The following is a 22,575-nucleotide window of genomic DNA, read 5'->3' on the forward strand; positions in this document are numbered from 1 at the left end:
CTTGTGACCTTGAGAATGTCTCCAATTGTGAAATGCCCTGACCAGGGGAGGAAAGAAAACTCAGGCCTCGATCCTAAATGACGAAAAGACTTAGATAACTTACTCTAAGCTTTGTTGCTCTGAGGCCTGTTTATGCACGTAAACTTATTTAATGCAGCTCATACATGCGTAGACCCCGCATTACAGTGTCTCTGGCGTCATTGTACGTATCTTTTTACCTTCCGGAACAGGGAGCTTGGGCCATGTGACAAGGGAATGGAAGCAACGCAATCAGTAGCAGTTGCCTCGCCTCTTGGCTCATCAAGTTCTACAAACTTCATCTCGTTTTGGTACTCGATGATATTTTCGGTTTTTGGTGCACTCAAGTGAGGTGACTACAACGCGCTGAGGAAGTCGCGTTCTTGAAGTGTCTTGTGCGGTGCCTTCTTGTTTCATTTTCACGACGAGGGTCATCTGATCTAACTAGATCCCTCTCGTCTGTCTCATACTCTCTCTCCCTCAACTGCCTTGTCTTATCTTCCATCTTCTTGGCTCTTTTCTTCGTATTCTCAGCCTCTGCACTACTACGCGCTGATTCGAGACCTGACCATGATCCTATAACTTTAATCGCCATATACTTTTCACCTAACTAAGACCTTTTTCCACTCCGCGACGCACTGACGTGGGCGCGTCACCTAGGATTACCTCAGCTCCAATCCAAACCAAATCATCATCTCACCATGAGGGCTAAGAATCCTCTTGCCTTCCGGCCAGGGCCCGTGTCCTTCTGGACGACTGTTATATATCTCGCTCTTTTTATTCCTCTTATTTGGGTTCACGAAACTGTCCCTTCAGCTCCGGCTGATCGGTCGCTGTATCAGGGTCTCAATCTGACTGAAGCATGGCTCGATCTGCAAACCATTACTCGCGCCTATCATCCCTACAACAGTCACGAAAATGACCGAGTACGCGATTTCATCATTAACCGGACCAAGGAGATTCTCGATCGCAATGATATGTCGTATACCACCGAAACGATTGGTGGTGTAGTTTGGCACTCAAGGTCAGTCTCTGTCCCACTCTCATGCGCATATCGTTAACATGAGTAGAACATCTTCTATGGAGAACCAAGATTCGCCTGTATCAGCTCAAGACAAGCCTCGTGGAGCAACGCTCTTCGATGACAGAACTTCTAACGTTTCCTGGACTTACAATACTGCTCGTCGTATGGGCTCTAATATTTCCAAGGGAACATGGCTGGGGCAGTACTTTGAGGGCAACAACTACTACGTCTACATCCACGGCAAAAACGACCCTGAGGGTGAATGGTGGCGTGACGAAACCAAGTACAAGAAGTTCCGTGGCGAAGGCGGTGTTCTTGTCAACTGCCACTTTGATTCGTAGGTGAAACCAAAATATCGAGGTCCTTCAACTGACGATGTTTCAGCGTTTCCACCGGTTATGGTGCCACCGACGATGGTATGTCCTGCGTGTCGATGCTCCAGCTCCTGAGCTACTTTACACTCAAAGGGCGTCAACCCAAGAACGGCATCGTTCTGCTCTTCAACAACGCAGAGGAGGATGGGCTTCTCGGTGCCAGAGCCTTCGGCTACAGTCCCTTGTTACTATTCATTCATACATTCGTCAACCTTGAAGGCGCTGGCGCAGGAGGCCGCGCGCTGCTTTTCCGTACCACTGACTTGCAGGCTGCAAAGGCTTACTCCAAGAGCCCCCATCCACTAGGGTCCGTTGTTGCTGCTAATGCTTTCGAGAGAGGTGTGATCAAGAGCGCAACCGATTACGAGATCTTCGCAGATGCCTATGGACAAAGAGGACTTGATATTGCTTTCTATGAGCCTCGCGCTCGGTACCATACCAACCAAGACGATACACGACACACATCTGTTAACAGCATTTGGCACATGCTTTCCGCTGCTCTCGCGTCGACTGAGCACCTGTCAAAGACGACCGGCACCATTTTTAATGGTGACCGTTCCGATGGCAACTCTGATCTTGCTCAGAACGGCAAGCAGGCTGAGGGTGTCTGGTTCGATATCTTTGGTGCTGCGTGGGCCGTGTTCGCGCTTAGAGGACTCTTTGCATGGTCTCTAACGCTTCTCGTCGCCACGCCGCTGATCCTGATTGCCTTTACGTACATCCTGGCTCGCAAGGATAAATACTACTTCTTTTCAAGGGATATCAAGATGCATCACGACATTAACGATGACCCAGTCGTGTTGGGTGGCTGGAAGGGATTCTTCCGCTTTCCATTTGCCCTCGCTTTCGCTGGGGCACTAACTATTGCATCTACTCTTCTGATTGCTAAGTTCAATCCGCTGATTATTTACAGCAGCGGATATGCTGTGTAGGTGGCTTTATTTGTTGGCATATCAAAAACTAATGTCTTCCAGGTGGTCTATGACTCTTTCCATCTTTTACTTCTCGTTTTGGCTCATCATGCGTGGTGCCAGTTTTGTTCGCCCCAGTGCACTTCATCGAGGCTTTGTTCTGATGTGGCTCTTTGCCCTTGGCTGGGGTGTGCAAGTTGTGTGTGCTGTGGCAGAGGACCGTATGCACATTGGTGCCCTTTACGCAACCGTGTTCTTCCAGTCGGCCATTTTCCTTGCCCTGTTCATTTCTCTTTTGGAACAGTTCGCGTTGCTTGGGAAGCATGACTTTGCAATGCAGCTTCACGACGCTCATCAGGCGCGAGATGTTTCTAGCCGCGATAATGAGAATGAATCTAGACCCCAGACAGAGAGTGAGCCTGCTCATGCTGAGGCAGATGATTACGAGGACGGATCTGAGGATGCGACCGAGACCACGCCGCTTAGGGCCGGTGAATCAGGATACGGGTCCAACGTTCCGACTTCGTTTGCCAACACATATCGCCGTTCGGTCGCTGAAAATTCACCCTCTCCGCCTAGTATGCGACGATACCAGCCTTTCGAGCATGAGCAGAGTTGGTCTGGACGCCTTCCTACGTGGACTTGGATTCTCCAGTTCCTCTTTCTGGCTCCCGTACCCGTGATCCTGTTTGGAAACATTGGCCTGGTTGTTATGTCTGCTACCCAGATGACAGGTACTGACGGGGGTAGCCTCCTTGTTCCCGTGCTGTCATTGGGCATTTTGAGCATTTTCTTGTTGCTCCCGCTCACGCCTTTCATCCACCGTGTTACCCACCATATTCCGCTGTTCCTCTTCTGTGTTTTCGCCGGCACCTTCATCTACAACCTGGTCGCATTCCCGTTTTCCGACAGTAACCGTTTCAAGTTCTATTTCCAACAAGTCATCGACCTGGATAATGGTACCAACACGGTCTCTATCGTAGGACTTGAGGAGTATGCGCGATCTGTCATCAGCACCCTGCCGAGCACTTCGGGTCGAGAGATCAAGTGTCAGCCAGCTGTTGGACGTGATCTGTCAGATTGCCAGTACGATGCCTCATCATTGGCACCCAGACTGTACAGGAATAAGACTCCTGACGATTTGGTCTCAGTTGAGACGATATATGGCAGCGATGGAAGCAAAGCACGACTTCGAATTGATGCTATTGACTCGAGGCTTTGCTATGTTCGCACATCACGACCCGTCTATGGATTCGCCGTGGATGGTGCCAGCCCACGAGATCCTCGTTTCGGAAAGTTCCCCTCTGAGGGTTTCAGCAGCGTCCAGCTCTGGCGCCGCGATCGAGATCGACCCTGGACATTGAACTTGTATTTGAATGAGCGAAATGCTCTATCTGCGCCGGTGGACTCGGATCAGGAGGAAATCAAGTCACAGGAAGACCACGAGTTGAGAGTGCGGTCAGCAGAGCAAACAGCTGATCGTCTCGAAGTCACTGTCAGTTGTGCTTACAGTGATGCCAACACGCCTGGAACGATCCCGGCTCTTGACGAGCTTCTGAAGTACATGCCAACTTGGGCGGCAGTTACCAAGAAGAATGTCGGACTCGTAGAAGTTCGAAAGACTCATAAAGTCTGAGGAGGATAGATAGTACACGAGCATGACCGGAACCTGCAAGATTTGGCTGTAGCATTTCTAGAGTGGCTCCTGAGTACGGTTTCAAGGCATGGTGCTAGCCATAGGTTGGAGTTTGGGACTGATTTGATGCGTTGGTTTGGTTTGGCTTGGCTTGGCCTACTGTTTAATGCTTGAGTAACCTGAGTGCCGTAACGAATATGACTGTCGAATATCTTAATGGTCTGAAGGGTGCTCTCGTGAGATTTGGCATAGCAATGCCACGATAAACAGTATTTAACGCCTGGCTTAGCCCTTGGTGTATAAACTAGAAGTCATTTCCAGATATAAATGTACGGATACATGGAATTGGATCCAATGTGTGGGCGTGTTTATGTTCAGTTTCGTTATCTCGCTACCGGGTAGCTCGGGTTGTTCGAAAACTCCGCCAATGGTTTCGTCATCCCTTATCTTCAATATCACAACTTCATTTCAGCACTCACCAAACTCAACAACATACAATGGCACCTCAAATATGGCTGCCTTCAGAGCGCTCTGGAGGGGCTCAACAGAAAGCCCTCATTCACTACATCTGTGGTAACCCAGGCCTCATCGAGTACTACACCGACTTCCTCAGTCATGTGCGTGGCCTTTTAGACAAGATCGAGACAGACACTGCTTATGATATCTACGGCACGAACTTGCTCGGCTTCAGCGACGATGATCACGAGCCTTTCAGTTCAAAAAACAAACCATGGGATTTGGAGGGACAGATCGAGGGTACGTACGATATCGTTGCGGCTAAAGGAAAAGGGTACGACTTTGTGATTCTCATGGGCCATTCCGTTGGGTCATTCATCACTGTTGAGATCTTCCATCGCCATATGAAGAATCCGGAGCGAGCACCGCATTTGAAGCTTCGACATGGGTTTCTGATATGTCCGACGCTTACGCACCTTGCTCGGTCATCCAATGGTGTACAGTTCGAGTTGTTGCGTCGCTTTATTCCCTTCCTCGACACTGCAGCTTGTTTACTCGCACGTCTCCTTCTCGGCTTTCTGAGTGTCGCAAGCGTGACATGGATCGTTCAGCGCCTTCTGGGCTTTACGCCTGCGAGCGCAGACATCACTGCACGATGGTTGAAGAGTAGAGATGGCGTGTTGCAGGCAGTTCATCTGGGATTGACAGAGCTGGAGATGATAACTGAAGAGAAGTGGAACGATGATCTATGGGACACGACAGGAGAGGAGAACGGAGCGCCAAAGTTCTTTTTGTTCTATGCTAAGAAGGATCATTGGATTCATGACGACGAGAGGGACGGCATCGTGGAGAAGAGAGGAGATAAAGCGAGAATTGTGCAAGATGAGGGGGATATTCCTCACGCTTTTTGCACGAGAGAGGGTAAGTTGACCATCGAAAAGTTGGTGGGGGTTGCTAACAAGTTCAGATGCGAGCTTAGAAGTTGCAAGGAGAGTCTGCGGTTGGGTCGAAGAGATCGAAGCAGCCAAGAATTGAAACGAGGTGAAACAAACTTGGGTCAAGAATACGAGGCCCAGCCCTTTCTTTGTTCAAGGGCCCTTTGACAAACAACAATAGACGTGTACCGTGAGCACTGGCCCATAACTGAACGAACATGACGAAGCTGACTCTCAAAAGACTAGACAAGTTTGCCACGATCTTATGCATAATAGAAATGATTTCCATTGGATCTCGATCGAAACTATATCATCAGCCACATAATGAATGAATTGGTTGGTCTTGTCTATTTACGGCGTGACATCGCTTGCTGCACTCCCCGCATGAGGCCGCGTAAGGGTTTCGGGCGCCGGTTGTGCCAGAAACGGCGACAGACGTCGACCACTTTTTACTGGGACATGACTAGTCATGTTTCTACTTCTAGAAGGTGAGTGTTTACTCGGATGATGGGGAATTTGATCACGATTTTGGTGGCATGATTCTGACTGTCTCAGTTTGTTAATTGATTCATGGCCTTCGATTCACGATCAATTGAGGGCAGAGAAATGAGACAAGTGTCACTGGTATATTTGCTATATTCTGGTGGTTCAAGACCATTAATTATTAACCCGTGATTCCAATCACAAATCCGAATCCAATTCCCATGTACACATATTCCATTCCTCCTCATCACTTTCCTTTCAGCTCGTAACAATGCCTGTCACTTCACGTGAAAGAACTGAGTAGTTTTTTTCACAATGAGGAATTGGCGCTCATAATTGACTCCATTTACAGAGCAAGGGCCATGAGGGCAGCCATGGCCATGGCACCGAGACCCTTGAGGCCAGCAGCGCTGTTCTCGCCGACACCTGAGGGAGCGGGAGTGCTTGTGGCACCGCCGGCAGCCTCGGACTTGGTGGTGGGAGTCTCGATGACGGGGGGAACAGCGGTGGTCTTGCTCTCAACGACAGGAGGGACAGTGGTGGTCTCGACGGCGGTGGTCTCAACAGCAGTGGTCGCGACGGCGCTGGTGGTGACGACAACCTTGGTGGAGGTCTCGACCTTGGTAGTGTCGGCCTTGGAGGACTCCTCAGCAGAGCCGGAGCCGCTGCCGCCGGAGCAGAGCTTCTCAGTGGCAGGGAGAACCTCGTCTGGGGCGAGTCAGTATATGGATGCCTTGTCATATGTAATTGTGAGTTGGGACTTACTGATGGCAACGTCGGAACCACACTTGGTGATCACACAAGAGGTAGCGGCGCTTCGGACATCGTCGAAGCTCTTGCAGACACAGGTGAGATCGGTGGTCTTGCAGTCGGTCTTGCTGGTGATGGCGTCGTCAAGGCAAGGAATAGCGCACTTGGGGACGTCGGCGAGAGTCTGAGCCGAGACGGCGGTGGCGAGGGCAGCAATAGCGAAAGAGTACTTCATCTTGAAGGTTGTTCTTGGGTTGTCTTTAAAGTTGATAAACTTGTTGATATGCGAGGAAGACACAACGAGTGTAGAGAGGCAAGGCTGAAGCTGATGCTGAATTGGTCCAATGGAAGCGAGTGGATGAGGAGGAGAAGAAAGAAGGAAAGCTTGAGAGATGGATGAGAAGAGGCTTTATGTATGTGAAGGTTGGAAAGGGAATCAACAAGTCAGCTCGACTTGGTTAGGGCGTGACGGTGCCGTTGCCCGTTAACCATTACAGGGAAGACCAGCCTCTTTTCCTGCAGACTTGCAGGTCAACTTCTTGTTCTTGATTCTGATCCTCGTCCTTTTCTGGAGTCTAGTGTGAGTGGACTCGGGGGAGGGGGGTCGGGATGCGCTGCGACGAGCCGGAAGCTGGAAGTTGACAAATGGGAGGTTGAAAGAAGGACAGGGAACTCTTACCAGGGGGAGAGGGTTCTATTCTTGCTGTGGTAAGTAACCAACCCAGGGCGTGTAAGAGCTTTTGTTATGCCGTTGTGAGAGCGGGGCGGGCTTCCGGATTCGACACACACGGCCGAGTAGATCGACGAGGGGTGATGCCAAAGTCCGGGGGCGAGATGCGGAGATGGGTCTAGCGCTGGGGCATGTGAAGTTCTCGTTTCTTCTCTGACTCTGAGAATCAACTTTTCGGAGATTGACCTCGAAAAAGAACATCAACATGGCACGAACTGTCTAGTTCATCAAGCCAGCAGAGAAAAGCTGGAGATTTCGATCCACCCCCGGATATTGGACAATGCTCCCCTTTTCTTTTCTTTTCTTTTCTCATTGAGATTTATTATTACGATCTCCGGGGTAAAACAAAGCTTCAATGCGTGCCTGGTATTGAAAAAGAGAAAATAGCTATGTATGTGCTGTAGTAACAGTTGACGCCATTAGGAGAATCCTTCAACGGGGAATTGACTTGGCCAAGTCACATGCTGGAGAACAAGGGTACTACTAATCCGAGGCCAGTTGATGGGGGAGCTTGGGGACTAGGCCCGACTTGAGCGGCAAAGCCGAAGATGAAGAGGAGGAGGAGGAGGAGGAGGAGGAGGAGGAGGAGGAACTAAACAAAAAGAGGGAAAAGAGAGGCATAGAAAACAGGTTTGATGATGAGGCAACGCAAGGCAAGGCAGGGACGCCAATGATGCAGGAACAAAAGATGCTAATGGGTTTGACAGTTGTGGCTAGGTAGAGTTGAGTTGAGTTGATGGTAGGTCAATTGACTGCTATCTAGTTCTACAATCTTAACTCTCTCTACCTCCAATTGTGGCATGCTATAGAAACAAAGTGACCGCTAGTTAGTTCCTTGACCAACTCTCTCTGGCAAAGTCAAGGCCTGATTTCCCTTCCTCTCTTTCAGTTACTCATCAAAACTTGAGAGTGCACGGTGTCCCAAACTCCCCCGCATCTTACAGTACATTATACACCCACACACTCACTAGCACCCCCTATACCCGGGAATAAAAGGGGACCCTGTCAGGCTTGCAGGGATCTTGACCAACTGCCTTCCTACACTGGACAAATGCGCTCGAATTAACCGCTCTTTTGGACCGCCACGCCGAGGCTCACATGCGAGGCAACGGAAGTGTCCGAGTTTTCTAGCAGGCTCTACAGCACTAATAATTTACGTGGATATTAGAGCAGTGCTGTTGGGTACAGGAGGAGCTGAGCAGAGAATCTGGAGAAGACAAGATTGCTGTTTATTAGCGGGATCTTTCTTAGGCGGGAACCTAGGGAATCGAAATGGTCTGATCGCTATAATTGTGGACAATATCCGCCGCTGCCGACTTGGCGAACATGCATGAAAGACGAACCGTCGCGGTAGCATCTTCCCATTAAAAGATCATGAGATTTCAAGATCTGATTAAAACATGAGCTGAGCTGAATTGAATAAATAAATGCAGGTTGCACAAGAGATCTAAATCTTCATAATGCACTTATGCATCGTCAGCTATATGTCCACCTCCTGCACCATGAGACGACGGTGACGACCGACACCACACCCTCAGTGAAGCCATTGTGCGGCGTAGTCTAGTTTCCAGGGGCAGACGAGGTTTGGTTTTCATTTTGCAGCGATTAAAATAGGTACATAGCAGCTGTATGCAACCATCTCAGCTCGGGTTTGCATGCCAGCAGTTGTGTTGGTTGGTAGATCTGCCTGCCTTGGTTTGGTTGGTGAATTTCTTGAGACACGGCGAATCTCCGTTAATAAATGTAAGGAGAAGGCTGAGCTATAAGTTAGAGTTTCAGAGGATTATTGTACATATACCGAGGCTGAAGATCAATTGAAGCATATGAAGTTGTCCCTCTCACGCTCAACTTGAGAGTTGTCATCACCAACATGCACGGGGAGTTCCCGTCTTGCTTGATTCGCTAGAGGGTACTTACCACCAATCACCCTCGAACCCCTGCAAGGAAAAAAAGAGCTCAAAAACTTGGACAAACGTCATTTGGACCTTTCCAAGCTTCATTGACAATCAGTTTCATGGAATAGATGCTCTGACGTCGAGCCTTGATAGTCGAGAATACGGAGATGAAACATGGTGTGACGCAAGGTAGGATTGGAGCAACTTGGCTGACGGTGTTGGAGATTTCATGCAGGAACTCAAGATGAAAATTGTTGGCATGCATCCTGATTCCTGTCTTTCTTAGTTGAGATCTATCTGCGATGAACTGACAAACTTGCTTGCTAACTACGGTTCATGTTCTATGCCTCCAGCTCTTCAACTCTTACCCCGTGCCCACAACACCACGTTACTCCCATCTCTCATAATCGGGAAAATACCTCTCATGAATCCTCCCCGCATACTCCATCAAACTCGAATGCTTCCTCATGATAGCCGCTGAAGTCGGAGCTCTAAAAAAACACAATTAGCATAACCCCCAACCTCATCAACAGCCAGTGCAAACTCACGCTTCACATATCAACGACGAAACAATAAACCCAAAGATCGCCGCATCAACCTCTGTAGGCTCATCACCACCAAGAGCCCAAAACGGTCCATCATCGCCTTTCTTCCGCATCCTCGCCTCTGCTAGTAAAACTCCGACGCTCTCCCAAACCTCCTCTCTCAACTCTGTGACTTCTTCGTCTGTCAAACGGCCCGTTCCTTGTCCATACGCAGTTCTTGCATTTGCACGAGCTGCCAAAGACCCTATGACAACCTGTAGAAGCCACGGCATAGAAGCAAAGATGTTGGAACGCATGGTATAATAATTATCGCACCATTTCTCGCGGGTGCCGTAAAAGTAAACCTTTTCTTCCAGGAGAGCTCTAAACGCAAGATCCTGTGCTCTCTGAACAGGCGTCAAACTTGCATTAAGATCAGGAATGAGACCATCCTCGATAAAGCGTTTGATAATGAATGTCGAATCGCTCAAACTCTCACCTTGAGCTTCAATGTATGGGATCTTTCCTCGTGGTGCAGTTTTCGGTGATCCTTCGGCTACCCTGTAGGACACGCCGGCAAAGCGAAGGCGAGCCTCGAGTTTGATGACGAAGGGGGACCATGTGAAAGCGGTTGGCTTTCCAGGGCCACGGAAAATGGTGAATTGTGAGGCTTTGTTGAATGCCATTGCTATTATTGGATTGTTTCCGGAGCTACTGTTCTATTCTACTTGATTTATCGTGACTCTTTATACTTTGGTGTTTTGGACTTCGCGGTTCGGTTCTTGGCCGGACTTTGAGCCGTTGTCCGGAGATCCACATCGGGACGCGAGACGCAGAAATGTCGAGTCCGGCACGGAGCCATATCATGAGAGACGGGCCCGTAATCTTCGGCGTCTATTTCAACCGCTTTATCACTATCCGCTCTTATCCTGATAAGATGCCGGTAGACCGTGTTCGGACCGACCAGTGCACATCAGCTCATCTCATCATGCTCCAAGACTACCCAAAACGGACACTCCGCAACATCACGAAATCTCCTCAAACAAAAGTAAACTCATCTAACGCCATTTCAGATTACAAATATTCTCATCTTGTGAATAGCTGCTATTAGATATAAGAGATTGAGAAAATGACTAAGAAAACCGCACTTTCTCGCTTGGACCTTCACTACATCTCCGACTTTCTCGGCCTAATCCACTGTACTCTACCAATCGTGGCGCTCAGCTCGTCCGGAGTCTCCAGGAATGGCGAAGCAGCCGTGGGGAATGACTCCGCACCCATGACGGAATTCATCTTGTGGAGGCTCTTGGAGAAATGGTGAGAACCTGCCTCATAACTTATAAAGCTGGGAGTATCCCTTATTAAATCATCGTTCCGAGCAGACATAAAACTTCAAGTTAACTACAGTCAGTCAGTCAATATGAGCGGAAAGACATTCAACGTTGGTGTCGTGGGCTATGGGTGAGTTCCCTCAACCTCTTCGTGATATCATCAGCTGACAACAATAGCATGTCTGCCAAAATCTTCCACATCCCCTTCCTCACTCAAACTCCTCAATTCAAACTCCACGCCATCGTTCAACGATCTCCAAAGGAGGGTAACTCAGCACCCTCTGACTACCCTAATATCAAGCACTACACAGACTACAAGGATCTCTTCGCCGACGCTGCAATCGATCTTGTAGTCATCAGCACTCCCCCCAACAACCACTTTGAGCTCACAAAGGCTGCCCTCGAGGCTGGAAAGCATGTCTTGACCGAGAAGCCTTTTGTTCCTACTTCTGCTGAGGCTGATAAGCTTATTGAGATTGCCAAGAAGAACGGAAAGCTCCTTATTGTTTACCAGAATAGACGATGGGATGCTGACTTTGTTACCCTTAAGAAGATCATCTCTGAGGGTACTCTTGGTCGTATTGTTCAGTTCGATAACCACTTTGACCGTTATCGTCTTGTGCCCTCTAAGAACTGGAAGCTAGACCTCCCCCTTTCCCAAGGCGGAAGCGCTCTCTACGACCTGGGAACTCATCTCATCGACCAAGCCTACGTTCTCTTCGGCAAGCCCCAATCTGTTCATGGCCGTCTCCTCTCTCAACGCGAAGGAAAGTTCGACTTTGAGAACCCCGACGGTGTGTCAGCAGAACTTACCTACCCCGACGGTCTCCTCGTCAACATCCGCATCAGCGTTCTCAGCGCCGAACTCGAGCAGCCTCGCTTCTGGGTCCGCGGCACAAAGGGAAGTTTCCGCAAGCTCGGTCTCGACACGCAAGAAGATGCGCTCAAGGCTGGTGCGAAGGCTACCGACGCGGACTTTGGAAAGGAGGACCCAGCTCGGTATAAGTTGGTTGTCGTTGATGACAACGAGAAGGTTAAGGAGCAGACCATTTCGTCCATTGAGACACCTACCTACAAGGCTTTCTACGCTCAGCTTGGCAAGGCTGTTGAGAGTGGGAAGGAGGAGGATGTTCCGGTGAAGGCATCTGAGGCGAGGGATGTTTTGCAGATCATTGAGGGTGTTTTTGAGAGTGCCAAGACAGGCAAGGATGTCACTTTTGCTTAGATTAGTTAGGGATATGTAATGATTTAATGAAGGAAAAGTTATGAATAGGAGGAGCAGTGTCTTTGAACATGAACCAGTCTCGCGAGAAGTTATCTTGTGAATCCACCTGTGTGTAAGGGCTCGAGATCCTGATTAGAGGCTAAATAGTGATAAGCTAGCTAACACTACATGAGGGAGCAAACACGTATGTACTTTGTGCGTAGTCGATATAGAGCGACTTTGGTGATGATCCTCTAGATTGAAGTCCATTCGAGAAGGTCCTCACATCTACAAATTGCAATCCTGGTAGGCCGCATACTGAATGCCAAACACCACAATAAATTTCACATGATCATGTCAATATGGAGAATTTCGAGTCAATAATAAGACGAGTCTCCAACTCATCATCTATCCAACCCCTATGTAAACTTCCTCATGAATCCATGTCCTCAAGATCATGGCGCTTCAGATAGAACAAAACTCCAATGTGTTACTCCTATAAGCAAATATATATATCATCTTTTCCTCTACTTTTCATTCATTTTTAAATGGCGAGCATAAATCCTACAATAGCTGCAATGGCGATAAAAGTGCTGCTGGCCTTTGACGCTGAGCTTTCCACCTCGATCTGCTCGCCGATGAAAGTAGGGTTATACTCGCTGGGCTCTTTCTCATCGAGAGTTCCGTTCCAGCAGTAATTAGTGAAGCATTCCTGACACTTGTCAGGAATAGTGGTGTTTGTGCGGTCGAAGCTGCGAGAGAGCATTGCGCAGCCGACGCAGATGGGCCAGTCCTTGTCGCGCGTGCCGTTAAGCATGGTAGCTACGGCGTAACCGTTCTCAATAATGGCCGAGAGCTCGGAGGTGTTGATGCTCATTTGGAAGGTGGAGATGTTGGAGGAGTAGACGTAGGGGTAGTTGGGGATGTAGACGATGAGGGGTGAGGGGTCGGTCATGTTGGTGGCGTTGCAGCCGAAGAAGGTTGGGCGCGTGTTGAGGCCCAGGTTGAGGAATGTGTTCTGGCCCGGGACAGAGGGGAATGATGAGCCCTCCGAGATATTGGTGAGAGAGCGCTCATAGGTGGCGATGGGAGATGCGCCATTAGGCCAGCCGTAGTCGGTGTCGGCGGAAGAATCGAATGAGAAGACAACATCGACCTCACGATCTTTTCGGATGTGAGGGTAATAAGGGATGTTCTGGAGGTCTTCACCGCCATCGACGAGGGTGAGTCGCTCGGAGTCAGCGCTCAGGTTATGCTCATCGTTCCAGCCCTTGAAGGGGTTAGGGGTCCAGTCAGCAATATCGTTATTATCAGAGCCAAGAGCTTTGAGAACAGAGGTCACGGCCTCGACCGCGATATCCGGAACACCGTCAGGAACGTAGTTGTTGTCGTCTTCGTTGAGATACAGAACGATCTGATTGAAGAGACTGCTAGAAGTTCCCATTACAAAGCCAGCGTTGTCAAAACCAGCAATGCAGGACTTGTCCTTTGGTAGCTTGCCGTTATCGAACTCCGAACCGACGTACTTGAGAGGAACAAAGCCCTGGAGAACGGGGTCGTAAGAACCAAGCTCCCAGGGGGTGAATTCGAAATTGGTCGCATTGAGACTGATGATAGTCTCATTTGGTGCACGTCCATCCGCAATGATGATAGGCATAGGGGCCTTGCCCTCAGAAAAGTCAGGATCGTCGGCAAGGGAAGACCATGTGTATGCAGGACCACCATCCGTTGCATTAATCAGTTGGTACGACAGCATGCGGCCCCAGTAATCCGTAAGAGATCGTTCATAACCAGCATCCTTCTTATCGGAAACGGCGTCGAAAATCGTATTGTAGTACTGGAGAAGAGAGTAATTCTCAGGGCCCTCGAGGATCGAATTCTCCAACTGCCAGATTCCGGGATAGTTCACGCTTTCCTGGACAGAAGTAAAGTTGTTCATCATTAAACTGCCCACAAGCCATCCACCACCGGAAAGACCAGAAAGATATGTCGCACTTTGTAGAAGACCACCAAGATTTCCATCCTTGTCGCTTCCAGCGGAACGAATATCCCAAGCTGCCAGCGCACCAGCACCGCAAAGCATGGCACGATAGCCACCTCCAGAGATAGCAATACCAATATTTGGAAGCGCAGTAGGATCTGTCTCAGCATCCTTGAGATACTCCTCGCTGTCGAAACCGGGAATCGCTAGACGCTTCAAGAGGGTTCGGATTGGGGATATGGTTTCGTTGCGACGTTTGGGAATCCAATCGCGCTCCATGCTCGAGATGGAAGAGCCATTTCGGATCGTCGGTCGCGTACTCGGACAGACGACTTTGGAGGGGACGTAGCCATCGGGAGCTTGAGGCGTGCCTCGTTTTGATACTGATCGGGGGGAGAAATCTGATTTGGAGATGGCAACGAAAGCGTCGTCGACTGCGATTGGATCACGTTAGCTCTGATCCGCGTGCGACCCCAACATCTGGGTAAGAAATGCAATGTATGCGACCGCGCTCCACCAGCTTCTATGCGCTCGACGACAATTGTGAAGCGACACGCGCGGTCGCCAAGAGTGTCGACTTACTCGAAGGTGCAGCAGTGACGGGATTCAATGCGGCGCTGGCAGCCAGCAAAAGGGCGAGGCCCGAAGAAATGGCCATGGCAACGGCCTCGGGCGGATAAAGGAGCGGTAAGAAAGACGGAAGCTATTCACAGCCTCGGAAGGAATGGAAGCGAACAATTCGAGTTGCTGCTGTGTTGTGTTGTATCGATGGATTGGTGGTCGGATCGAAGAAAGGGTGGTCCAAGATGAATAAATGCCAAAGAGTCAATATGCAAATAAGAAATAACTGGCTCCCGAAAAAGAAGAAATGAAGAGAAAACAAGGGAATAAAGAAAAACTAAGAAACACGCGAGGTCGAGGTTGTGACGGGTATAATAAGAAGGGTATGTAGAGGAAAGGAAAGGAAAGGAAAGGATTCAGTGTGGGGTGGTCAGTTTAATTGGCAGTATCGGTACCGTATCGTCAACGGTTTTTGACCCGTGCTTTTGCGTTCAGCCAGGGCAAGGCAAGGTATTGATTGAAATAGAGTAAGAGAAAAGAGGTCAAGGTTCGTATTAGATATTTAAGGGTAATAGTTAAGCTTGTATGTCTCTCTCGCTCTCATTCCTTCAGTCATCGATCAGCCAAGGGCCACCATTTTCTTACAGGCGTTGCCCTTCTTCTTCTTCTGCCTCTGCCTCTGCCTCACTGCCAAGAATCCGCCCAGCCCTGCGCCGCCTCTCTGAGCCGTACAGTATCGGTCTGATGCAACGCAATGCAATGACACAGGTTGTGTGTGTGATTCTGTACTGTGTTCTGTTTCTATTTAGAGATGGATGCTCCGCGGAACGGAGGAAGGACTGTGGCAATCAATCCATTGTGAGGGTTGATTATCAGTCAGTAGTGATAAGTTGATTGTTTGAATACATACATATTCATGTTTCAAGGTCAACTCGCGTATGATAATTCCCGTTGCCCTTGTATCGAGTTCCATCTGTTTGAGTTACTGCCCACCACCCGCTAACATCCCCTGTATCACCCAGCCACTAACAAGCCTTAAAACCGTTCCAGGAACACCCGCTGCATGACTTCAACAAGTCCAACCGCGCGCCGAGTCAAACAATGACCTCACCTCAGACTCTTCTTGTCATAGCAAGTCCTCAGCAGAGTAAGAAGAAGATCACCAAAGGCTGAGTACTGTATTGAGATCCGCGGAACAAAAGACCCCCAGTGACATTACAATGGAGCATCAAACAACTAGAGTCGGCTGATCATGGGTCATCAAAATATCCCGATCCACAAGGACTCGGAATGTTTGAGGAAAACCCCCTGGCGGCGAAATTAAAGGGAACCCGCCCAGCTCAAACCGCCGTTGCTAATCTCAGAGCCAAGACGGCTTGGCGGCTCTTTTCCAATGCTTCTTCACATGGAATATGATCACAAGAGCGCTTAGATACTCGTATCGTTTTGAACGAGTCTTCGCTTGTTCTGCCACGTATCTGAGCCACTTGTCAGCTGCTGTGGACCATCGACAAAGATCTTCTGCTTTGGTTTATGCACTGCCATCTGTCAGCGCGCAGTGAATCCATCTTGGATCACCGCTGCCTCTGAAAAGGGTAGTCTAGTTGCTCATGCTGAGTGGCTGTAATCCATGTCCATGTCCGCGGACCGCCCATGGCTTCACCACTCGGCCGATCCGGATTTTTGAAGGATATGCCGCTTACTGCTGCGCGCACCATCTTACTGCGATTGGCTGCGATTTTCAGCCCTAAGCCTGTCATCATCTTATTCTATATCTCGTGTTGAAAGCTCAGCAAAAGCAGCTCAAGAATAGAGAGCCCGAAGTGCAACCATGTGACGGAACATTGAGCATGAAGTAACAACAAGCCGGTGACCTACCCGGGTATTCGTTTAAAGTTGTCTATATGCTTATTGGTAACTTGAATCTTGCTTTGAAGAAGCATTTCGAATTCTTATCGCACCCCAAGAGTGCTAACTCTCCTCATGACTTCATTATTATCCAAACGTATGGGTATCAAATAGAACCGCCTCCATATGTATCCATCCATATACATATACATCTCAACAACTACCTAATCGGCATACTCATCCCCACCAGGTTCTCGTCCAAAAGGATGATTGAATTTGAGTAGGCCAGTCAAGCCACCCACCCAAGGGTCATCATCCTCAGTCCTGATCATACATGGGACACCGCCATGCCATTCCTCGCCGGGACCAGCTCGCCCAACGAACTCACCTTCTACCCGGATCTCTGTCCCTGGCGACACTCCCGCACACCTCTTGCCGTCAATGCTCAGGTCAAGCTCACGACCACGATTCTTACGACTCATTCGTAGCGTGACTTTGGTGTCTAGGGGGAGCACCAGGGATCGGAAACTTAGACTGCAAGGACTGATAGGCGTGATGAGGAGGGATTTGACAAGTGGATGAACAATTGGTCCTCCTGCACTTAGACTGTATGCCGTTGAGCCTGTGGGGGTGCTGATCAAGATACCATCAGCAGTGGTCTCGGTAAGAAAGTGACCGTTCTGGTAGATATCAATAATAGCCAAATGGGGATGAGAACCCCGATGCACCGAGATCTCGTTGATAGCTCTCAGTGATGGTGACGGCTCATGAGGTACCGCTAGAGCCTTGGCCCCTGTCTTGGCCTCGCTTGATAAAGTATCTGACAACCAATGGTTGATATTGTTACCAGACGGATCGAACACATCAGCCTTGATGCGGTGACGGAGTAACACCTTGGATGCTCGTTGGGCTCCCATGCTTTTACCCTTATGCCTTTCCCATGCTGTGTATGACACTGGGCTTGTCTTGTCCCAATCACCTCTGGGATAGTTGGCCTCACGGGTAGCAACGTCACTGCCACTCATAAACGTTTCCCTCCAAGCTTTTTTGTACTCTCTGAAATCCCATTCGCCAAGGAAGCCTAGTGTTCCCATGTTGAATGACAGAATCGGAGGAACAGAACCATGGAGCTTGTAGAGACTTGCAGCTCGAAGGACAGTACCATCGCCTCCGAAAGTTGCAATGATGTCAATCTTGTCTGCCATGTTGGATCGAGAGTCGGAAGCATAAATGGGGAAATCGACACGATCTTTTAGCGATTGGGCGATGCGTGGCTCAAACACGAGATTGACTTCTGGGTACTCATTATGAAGGTACGTCGAGAATTTGACGACAGCCTCGACGACGGCATCTGAGTATAGCTTGTGGATGATAAGGAGATTTCGAGGGGGTTTGGGCCAGTTCAGTGACAATAGTGACGACCCAGGTTTTGTGCTCTGGAGATAGCGTGGGCTTATTCTATTCGGGAGTTCTGCGATGCTGCAAATCTCGGACGTTTGATGGGTCGAGGTTGTTGATAGAAGACGGCGGCATGTTTGTGGTGCCAGAGTGAATGTGGATAGCCGAGTCAGGAAGCGACATGTTGGTAGTTGATTACTATTGGGCCTCAAGAGGGTCAGTCCTCGTAAGAGGGACCTTCTAGACATAGTACGAGGACTTCGGCATGGCATGTGAAAAGAAAAGGAACCGTCGAGGCTGCTTAAATTTGCGTACAGATCCAATGACGCCGAAGACGGGAGCTACCTCTCATGCCCCATGCGGGTTTGCGACGGCTTTGGCAGAATGAGGTGGGCTGATCTTCACCGCCTTCCTGTTCCAACATTCGACTTGAGAACGAAAAGAAAGGATTTTCGCTGCAAGGGACGGTTTCACAGTGTCAAGACCCTGAATATCGACTCAAACTCTAAAGACTCGTGTATGTACATAGAAGCCCTGATCAGCTGAAATCTGTGCATGACCTGTCAAAGTGTCTTATCTCTCCCGCGATAGCTTCTGCAAACGCAGATCCAACAGCTTCCATTATGCCAAGTGATCTCATATTCGTAGCTTCTCATTGGCCAAATCTGATCGGCATCTGTAAATCACCGTGCCACGTCTTTAGGCGTCTATCATAGGACCTCCGCCCTCCGACGCATCCGCCTGATGTCACCTGCGCTAACAGCTAACCACAAGCAGGCACGTCAGAGCAACAGGCAAGGTAAGCTCGAGCTGAGCTCAGGGTAACCTTGGACTTTTGACCTTGAATCACATGCACAATGTCTCGCAGCCTCGTCAGATTTCTTCATCTTGAGCTTCGATAGACCGTGACTTTTATTCTCGTTATCTCTACGCCACGAGGTCGGAGGTTTAGGTTTCTGTCTTTGACTGTGTAGACTGTGCCACGCGACCCCTCGCATTCTCTTCCCTTAGCTCGAACAGCGTGGACAAGGCAGACACGAGATATAACAGTCGAAAGCCGCCTCTTCGTTTATTCAGTTTTATCGACGTGATACCTTGTAAAGAAAATTACAACAGCATCTGATAGACAACACAGACGACCAGAGACGCCGCCATGGCTGACACCAAAACCGATGGCCCACCGGAGACGGTGATCCCTTCGCCAGAGCTACTTGCTGGTCTCGCAGAGAAGTCTTTAGCAGAGAAGCAGAAGCCGAAGCCGAAGGATGAGCATCCTTCGGGAAAAGAAAGCTATGGAACTCTCATGCAGATTGTGCGCGGCTCCTTGTTCGCCCTATACTTCAACACATGTTGCTTGATGTATGAACGCAGAGTCCCTCGTCAGGTACAGGCAGGTAACTAACATGACGGTAGCATCTTTTTTACCCAGCTTATCGGCTCTCCCTTGTACTTCGTCAATCGTGACTGGTACTATGCCTACATGGCTATGACAAAACAATCCTTTTGTCTTACGACAACTTCCATGACCCAGATCTGGGGCCCGACCACTATCCGAATCAGCGGTGACGAGTCGGTCGCTGGTCAGATCAAGCTGCGACCCGATGGGGGAGTTCAGTTCGAGTTCCCTGAGCGTTTGGTGATGATTGCCAACCATCAAGTACGGTCGTTTACTTTTCACGAGGTTGATAGAAACTAACCCTTGCGCAGATCTATACTGACTGGCTATATCTGTGGTGGATTGCTTACGCCAACTCTCCTGGCATGCATGGACATATCTACATCATCCTCAAGGAATCTCTCAAGCACATCCCTTTCATTGGTTGGGGAATGCGCTTCTACGGATTCATCTTCATGTCACGAAAGATGGCCTCGGATCAGCCCCGCCTGGCCTACCGCCTCAACAAACTCAAGCAGCGCAAGGTTGATCCTAATGGAAAGTCGTATATGGACCCCATGTGGCTGCTCTTGTTCCCCGAAGGCACGAATCTTTCCAATAATGGGCGTAGAAAGTCGGCTGGCTGGGCTGCCAAGAACGACCTCAAGGATCCAGACCATGTTATGCTTCCACGAAGTACTGGCATGTTCTTTTGTCTGAATGAGCTCAAGGGAAGCATTGACTACGTCTACGACTGCACGGTCGCATATGAGGGAATTCCGTAAGTTGTAACCTGAAGCCCCGTTACACAGCATTGTAACTGTCGACTGACGGACGCGTCTAGCCGAGGTGGATTCGGTGAGGAATATTTTGGTTTGGTGAGCACCTACTTCCAAGGTCGGGCCCCTAAGTCGGTCAACTTCCACTGGCGCCGCTTCAAAATCAGCGATATGCCCCTTCACGACCAGAAGGCCTTTGAGCTTTGGTTGCGTGAGGAGTGGTATAAGAAGGATGCACTCATGGAAGAGTACCTGACAACCGGTCGCTTCCCTCGTATGGCTGGTAGCAAGATCGACTACATCGAGACCGAGGTCAAGACTCGAAAGCCTTGGGAGATTCTTCAGATCTTTGCAGTTGTTGGTACCGCTGCGCTGATTTGGCACAACATCAAGAAGTCCTTCTCGACTGTGTCATCCGCGTTTCGTTGAACCCGAGCCGAGGTTCGGTCAGGAACAAGCAAATAAGATAATAGGACTCGGTGCTTGGCCGCCGCAGGTAAAATGAATTGGATGATTGCATGAACGTTGAAGGTTGCACAAATCCTTCGAGATGAATTAGACAGGGTACAAGACGGGATACTGAAGGTGTGGACGGGACGTACGTTCTGGCTTGGATTTGATCTTTTCTGGTAATGTTTACGATGTGGATGAGATACCGAGGCGCAGAATGGTCTGGGACGGTCCACGAAAGCGAAGGACATGACATGATGAGATGACGCGTGTCAGGAAGAGGATTCGGGCAGTGTCCGAGATAGCGACATTCTTGATGATGGTTCAGCTAGAGTATGGTATATGGCAAAGCGTTGAATGACACATTTTGACTACTGGAATCTAGAACTGTGAAAGGGATATCACTGGATATCTTTCGGTGCGTGCCGACAGCCAAGCCAAGCCAACGACCCGCAAGAATTGCCACAAAAAGAAATCACTGCTTCAACCAAGCTAGCCCTGGATATTGTCTGTCTGTGTGTCCGTGTCTGTGTCTGCTAGTAGCTACTGCAAGCCCTCTCCGGTGACAGCTCAGCGATGAGTCCAGGTCAAAACAACCATAAATTAGCGCCGCCGCAGAAGCGCCCAACGAGAGACTAGGAATTCAGGATTGGAACTTAAGCTTGACCTCTAGAGTCGAATTTGGAGAGGAGCCTCGGCATCCAAGGTCGCTCTTTGAGCTGTTATTGGTTCGGGAGGTGAGAGTCGATGCGGGGGTGGGGGAGAACGCGGGGGAGGACTGAGTAGCGTTGAATCGAGTGTGTCTCGCAGGGAAAAGAAAGATGGAGAGGAGAATAATTACCTAAGTTAAGGTGTTGTTTTAGGTATCGGGACAAGGACACGATTTACTGTATCTGATCTAGAAAAGAAAAAGGAGGTGTGGCTTGCGGTAGGGAGGGGGAGCCTTGCTGGTGTAAGTGAGAGAGCGATAGTCCGACGTCTTTGTGTTTCCTAGCAATACTGTCAATAGTAGGACAGCGTACTTGATGAGTTGAGTTACGTTGGTCACTCGCCAATGCTACATGAGAATGCAATGCAAACAATGGATCCCATTGCCAATGCTCGCTTCGAGGCTCAAACCCATGCAACACACAAGGCGGTGGTGTAACGATCAAATTCCACAGCCAAAGATCAACCACACACACTTTAATTCCCAAATTTCTCCGTTTTCCCCAAAGACAAGGGAGCCTGTAAAACCTAATCACACTTGACCTGAGAGAAAGCAGGCTAACTACCGCACAAACAGCCAAGACCGTACTATGACAAGCCCGCCCTCTCAATCTTTCTTGTCCTGCTGATGATGATGCACTGGGGGGACCCTCAATGACAAGCCCCCCATCGCATCTCGCCCCAAAACAGGCAATCCTCCGGGCGTAGCAGCTATACCGCAATACCCAGCCTATGTACACTATCTACCCCGCAAAGTCGTCTTTCCCATGTCCACACCCCAGATTTCTTGGTGGAGCAAGCAAACGACGGTAGATCTTGCGGGGGAAGCTGGGCGCAAACGAGTCGAACAAGCTCTGTTTCCATGGCCAAGACCAAGGGGTGTGTAGACACGTTTTGGGCTCTTTATTTCTGCTTGGCATTGACCGCCACCCGAGGTTCAGTAGGATTGGTTCGATATCGAGATGTATGACCCCATAGATGGGGAGGGCAAATGCGTATATATAAGAGGGCGATGATCGTGGACGAAATTATCAGAAATAAACTGGAGACAACAAGAGCAGCGAGAAACAGAAAAAAAGACTCGGGGGTAAGACAAGCAGAGAATAGCTTGCTTGCCATCTACCGTGGAACCTGAACCTGAACCTGATTTCTCTCCATCCTGCACTGTCAAGTCAAATCCACCTTTTTTCCTCTCCTCCATTCT

At 49.4% G+C, this 22,575-nt stretch overlaps 8 protein-coding genes across 8 annotated transcripts; 4 read left to right on the forward strand and 4 right to left on the reverse strand.

The window, feature by feature from the left end:
- Nucleotides 1-719: 719 nt before the first annotated feature.
- FSUBG_4844 (aminopeptidase Y) lies at nt 720-3,963 on the forward strand (the record flags this gene model as incomplete). Its single annotated transcript, XM_036682876.1, has 5 exons — nt 720-1,042; nt 1,089-1,379; nt 1,427-1,458; nt 1,510-2,344; nt 2,391-3,963. The coding sequence occupies 5 exons, from the start codon at nt 720-722 to the stop codon at nt 3,961-3,963; spliced, it is 3,054 nt and encodes a 1,017-aa protein (XP_036539530.1).
- A 497-nt stretch (nt 3,964-4,460) lies between these two features.
- On the forward strand, nt 4,461-5,454 carry FSUBG_4845 (vacuolar membrane protease; the record flags this gene model as incomplete). Its single annotated transcript, XM_036682877.1, has 2 exons — nt 4,461-5,340; nt 5,387-5,454. The coding sequence occupies 2 exons, from the start codon at nt 4,461-4,463 to the stop codon at nt 5,452-5,454; spliced, it is 948 nt and encodes a 315-aa protein (XP_036539531.1).
- Nucleotides 5,455-6,183: 729 nt separating this feature from the next.
- Nucleotides 6,184-6,822, reverse strand: FSUBG_4846 (extracellular membrane CFEM domain protein; the record flags this gene model as incomplete). Its single annotated transcript, XM_036682878.1, has 2 exons — nt 6,184-6,545; nt 6,603-6,822. The coding sequence occupies 2 exons, from the start codon at nt 6,820-6,822 to the stop codon at nt 6,184-6,186; spliced, it is 582 nt and encodes a 193-aa protein (XP_036539532.1).
- A 2,934-nt stretch (nt 6,823-9,756) lies between these two features.
- FSUBG_4847 (glutathione S-transferase) lies at nt 9,757-10,422 on the reverse strand (the record flags this gene model as incomplete). The annotated part of the gene is made up of 1 exon (XM_036682879.1): nt 9,757-10,422. One exon carries the CDS (start codon nt 10,420-10,422, stop codon nt 9,757-9,759), a length of 666 nt encoding a protein of 221 aa, XP_036539533.1.
- Nucleotides 10,423-11,156: 734 nt separating this feature from the next.
- Nucleotides 11,157-12,292, forward strand: FSUBG_4848 (oxidoreductase; the record flags this gene model as incomplete). The annotated part of the gene is made up of 2 exons (XM_036682880.1): nt 11,157-11,197; nt 11,245-12,292. 2 exons carry the CDS (start codon nt 11,157-11,159, stop codon nt 12,290-12,292), a joined length of 1,089 nt encoding a protein of 362 aa, XP_036539534.1.
- Nucleotides 12,293-12,815: 523 nt separating this feature from the next.
- On the reverse strand, nt 12,816-14,910 carry FSUBG_4849 (lysophospholipase; the record flags this gene model as incomplete). The annotated part of the gene is made up of 2 exons (XM_036682881.1): nt 12,816-14,686; nt 14,835-14,910. 2 exons carry the CDS (start codon nt 14,908-14,910, stop codon nt 12,816-12,818), a joined length of 1,947 nt encoding a protein of 648 aa, XP_036539535.1.
- A 1,975-nt stretch (nt 14,911-16,885) lies between these two features.
- FSUBG_4850 (NAD+ kinase) lies at nt 16,886-18,242 on the reverse strand (the record flags this gene model as incomplete). Its single annotated transcript, XM_036682883.1, has 2 exons — nt 16,886-18,097; nt 18,156-18,242. 2 exons carry the CDS (start codon nt 18,240-18,242, stop codon nt 16,886-16,888), a joined length of 1,299 nt encoding a protein of 432 aa, XP_036539536.1.
- A 970-nt stretch (nt 18,243-19,212) lies between these two features.
- FSUBG_4851 (acetyltransferase) lies at nt 19,213-20,642 on the forward strand (the record flags this gene model as incomplete). Its single annotated transcript, XM_036682884.1, has 4 exons — nt 19,213-19,418; nt 19,473-19,716; nt 19,767-20,215; nt 20,279-20,642. 4 exons carry the CDS (start codon nt 19,213-19,215, stop codon nt 20,640-20,642), a joined length of 1,263 nt encoding a protein of 420 aa, XP_036539537.1.
- Nucleotides 20,643-22,575: the final 1,933 nt, after the last annotated feature.

Source organism: Fusarium subglutinans, assembly GCF_013396075.1.
Source record: "Fusarium subglutinans strain NRRL 66333 chromosome Unknown NRRL66333_c0000044, whole genome shotgun sequence".
Taxonomy (NCBI): Eukaryota; Fungi; Ascomycota; class Sordariomycetes; order Hypocreales; family Nectriaceae; genus Fusarium; species Fusarium subglutinans.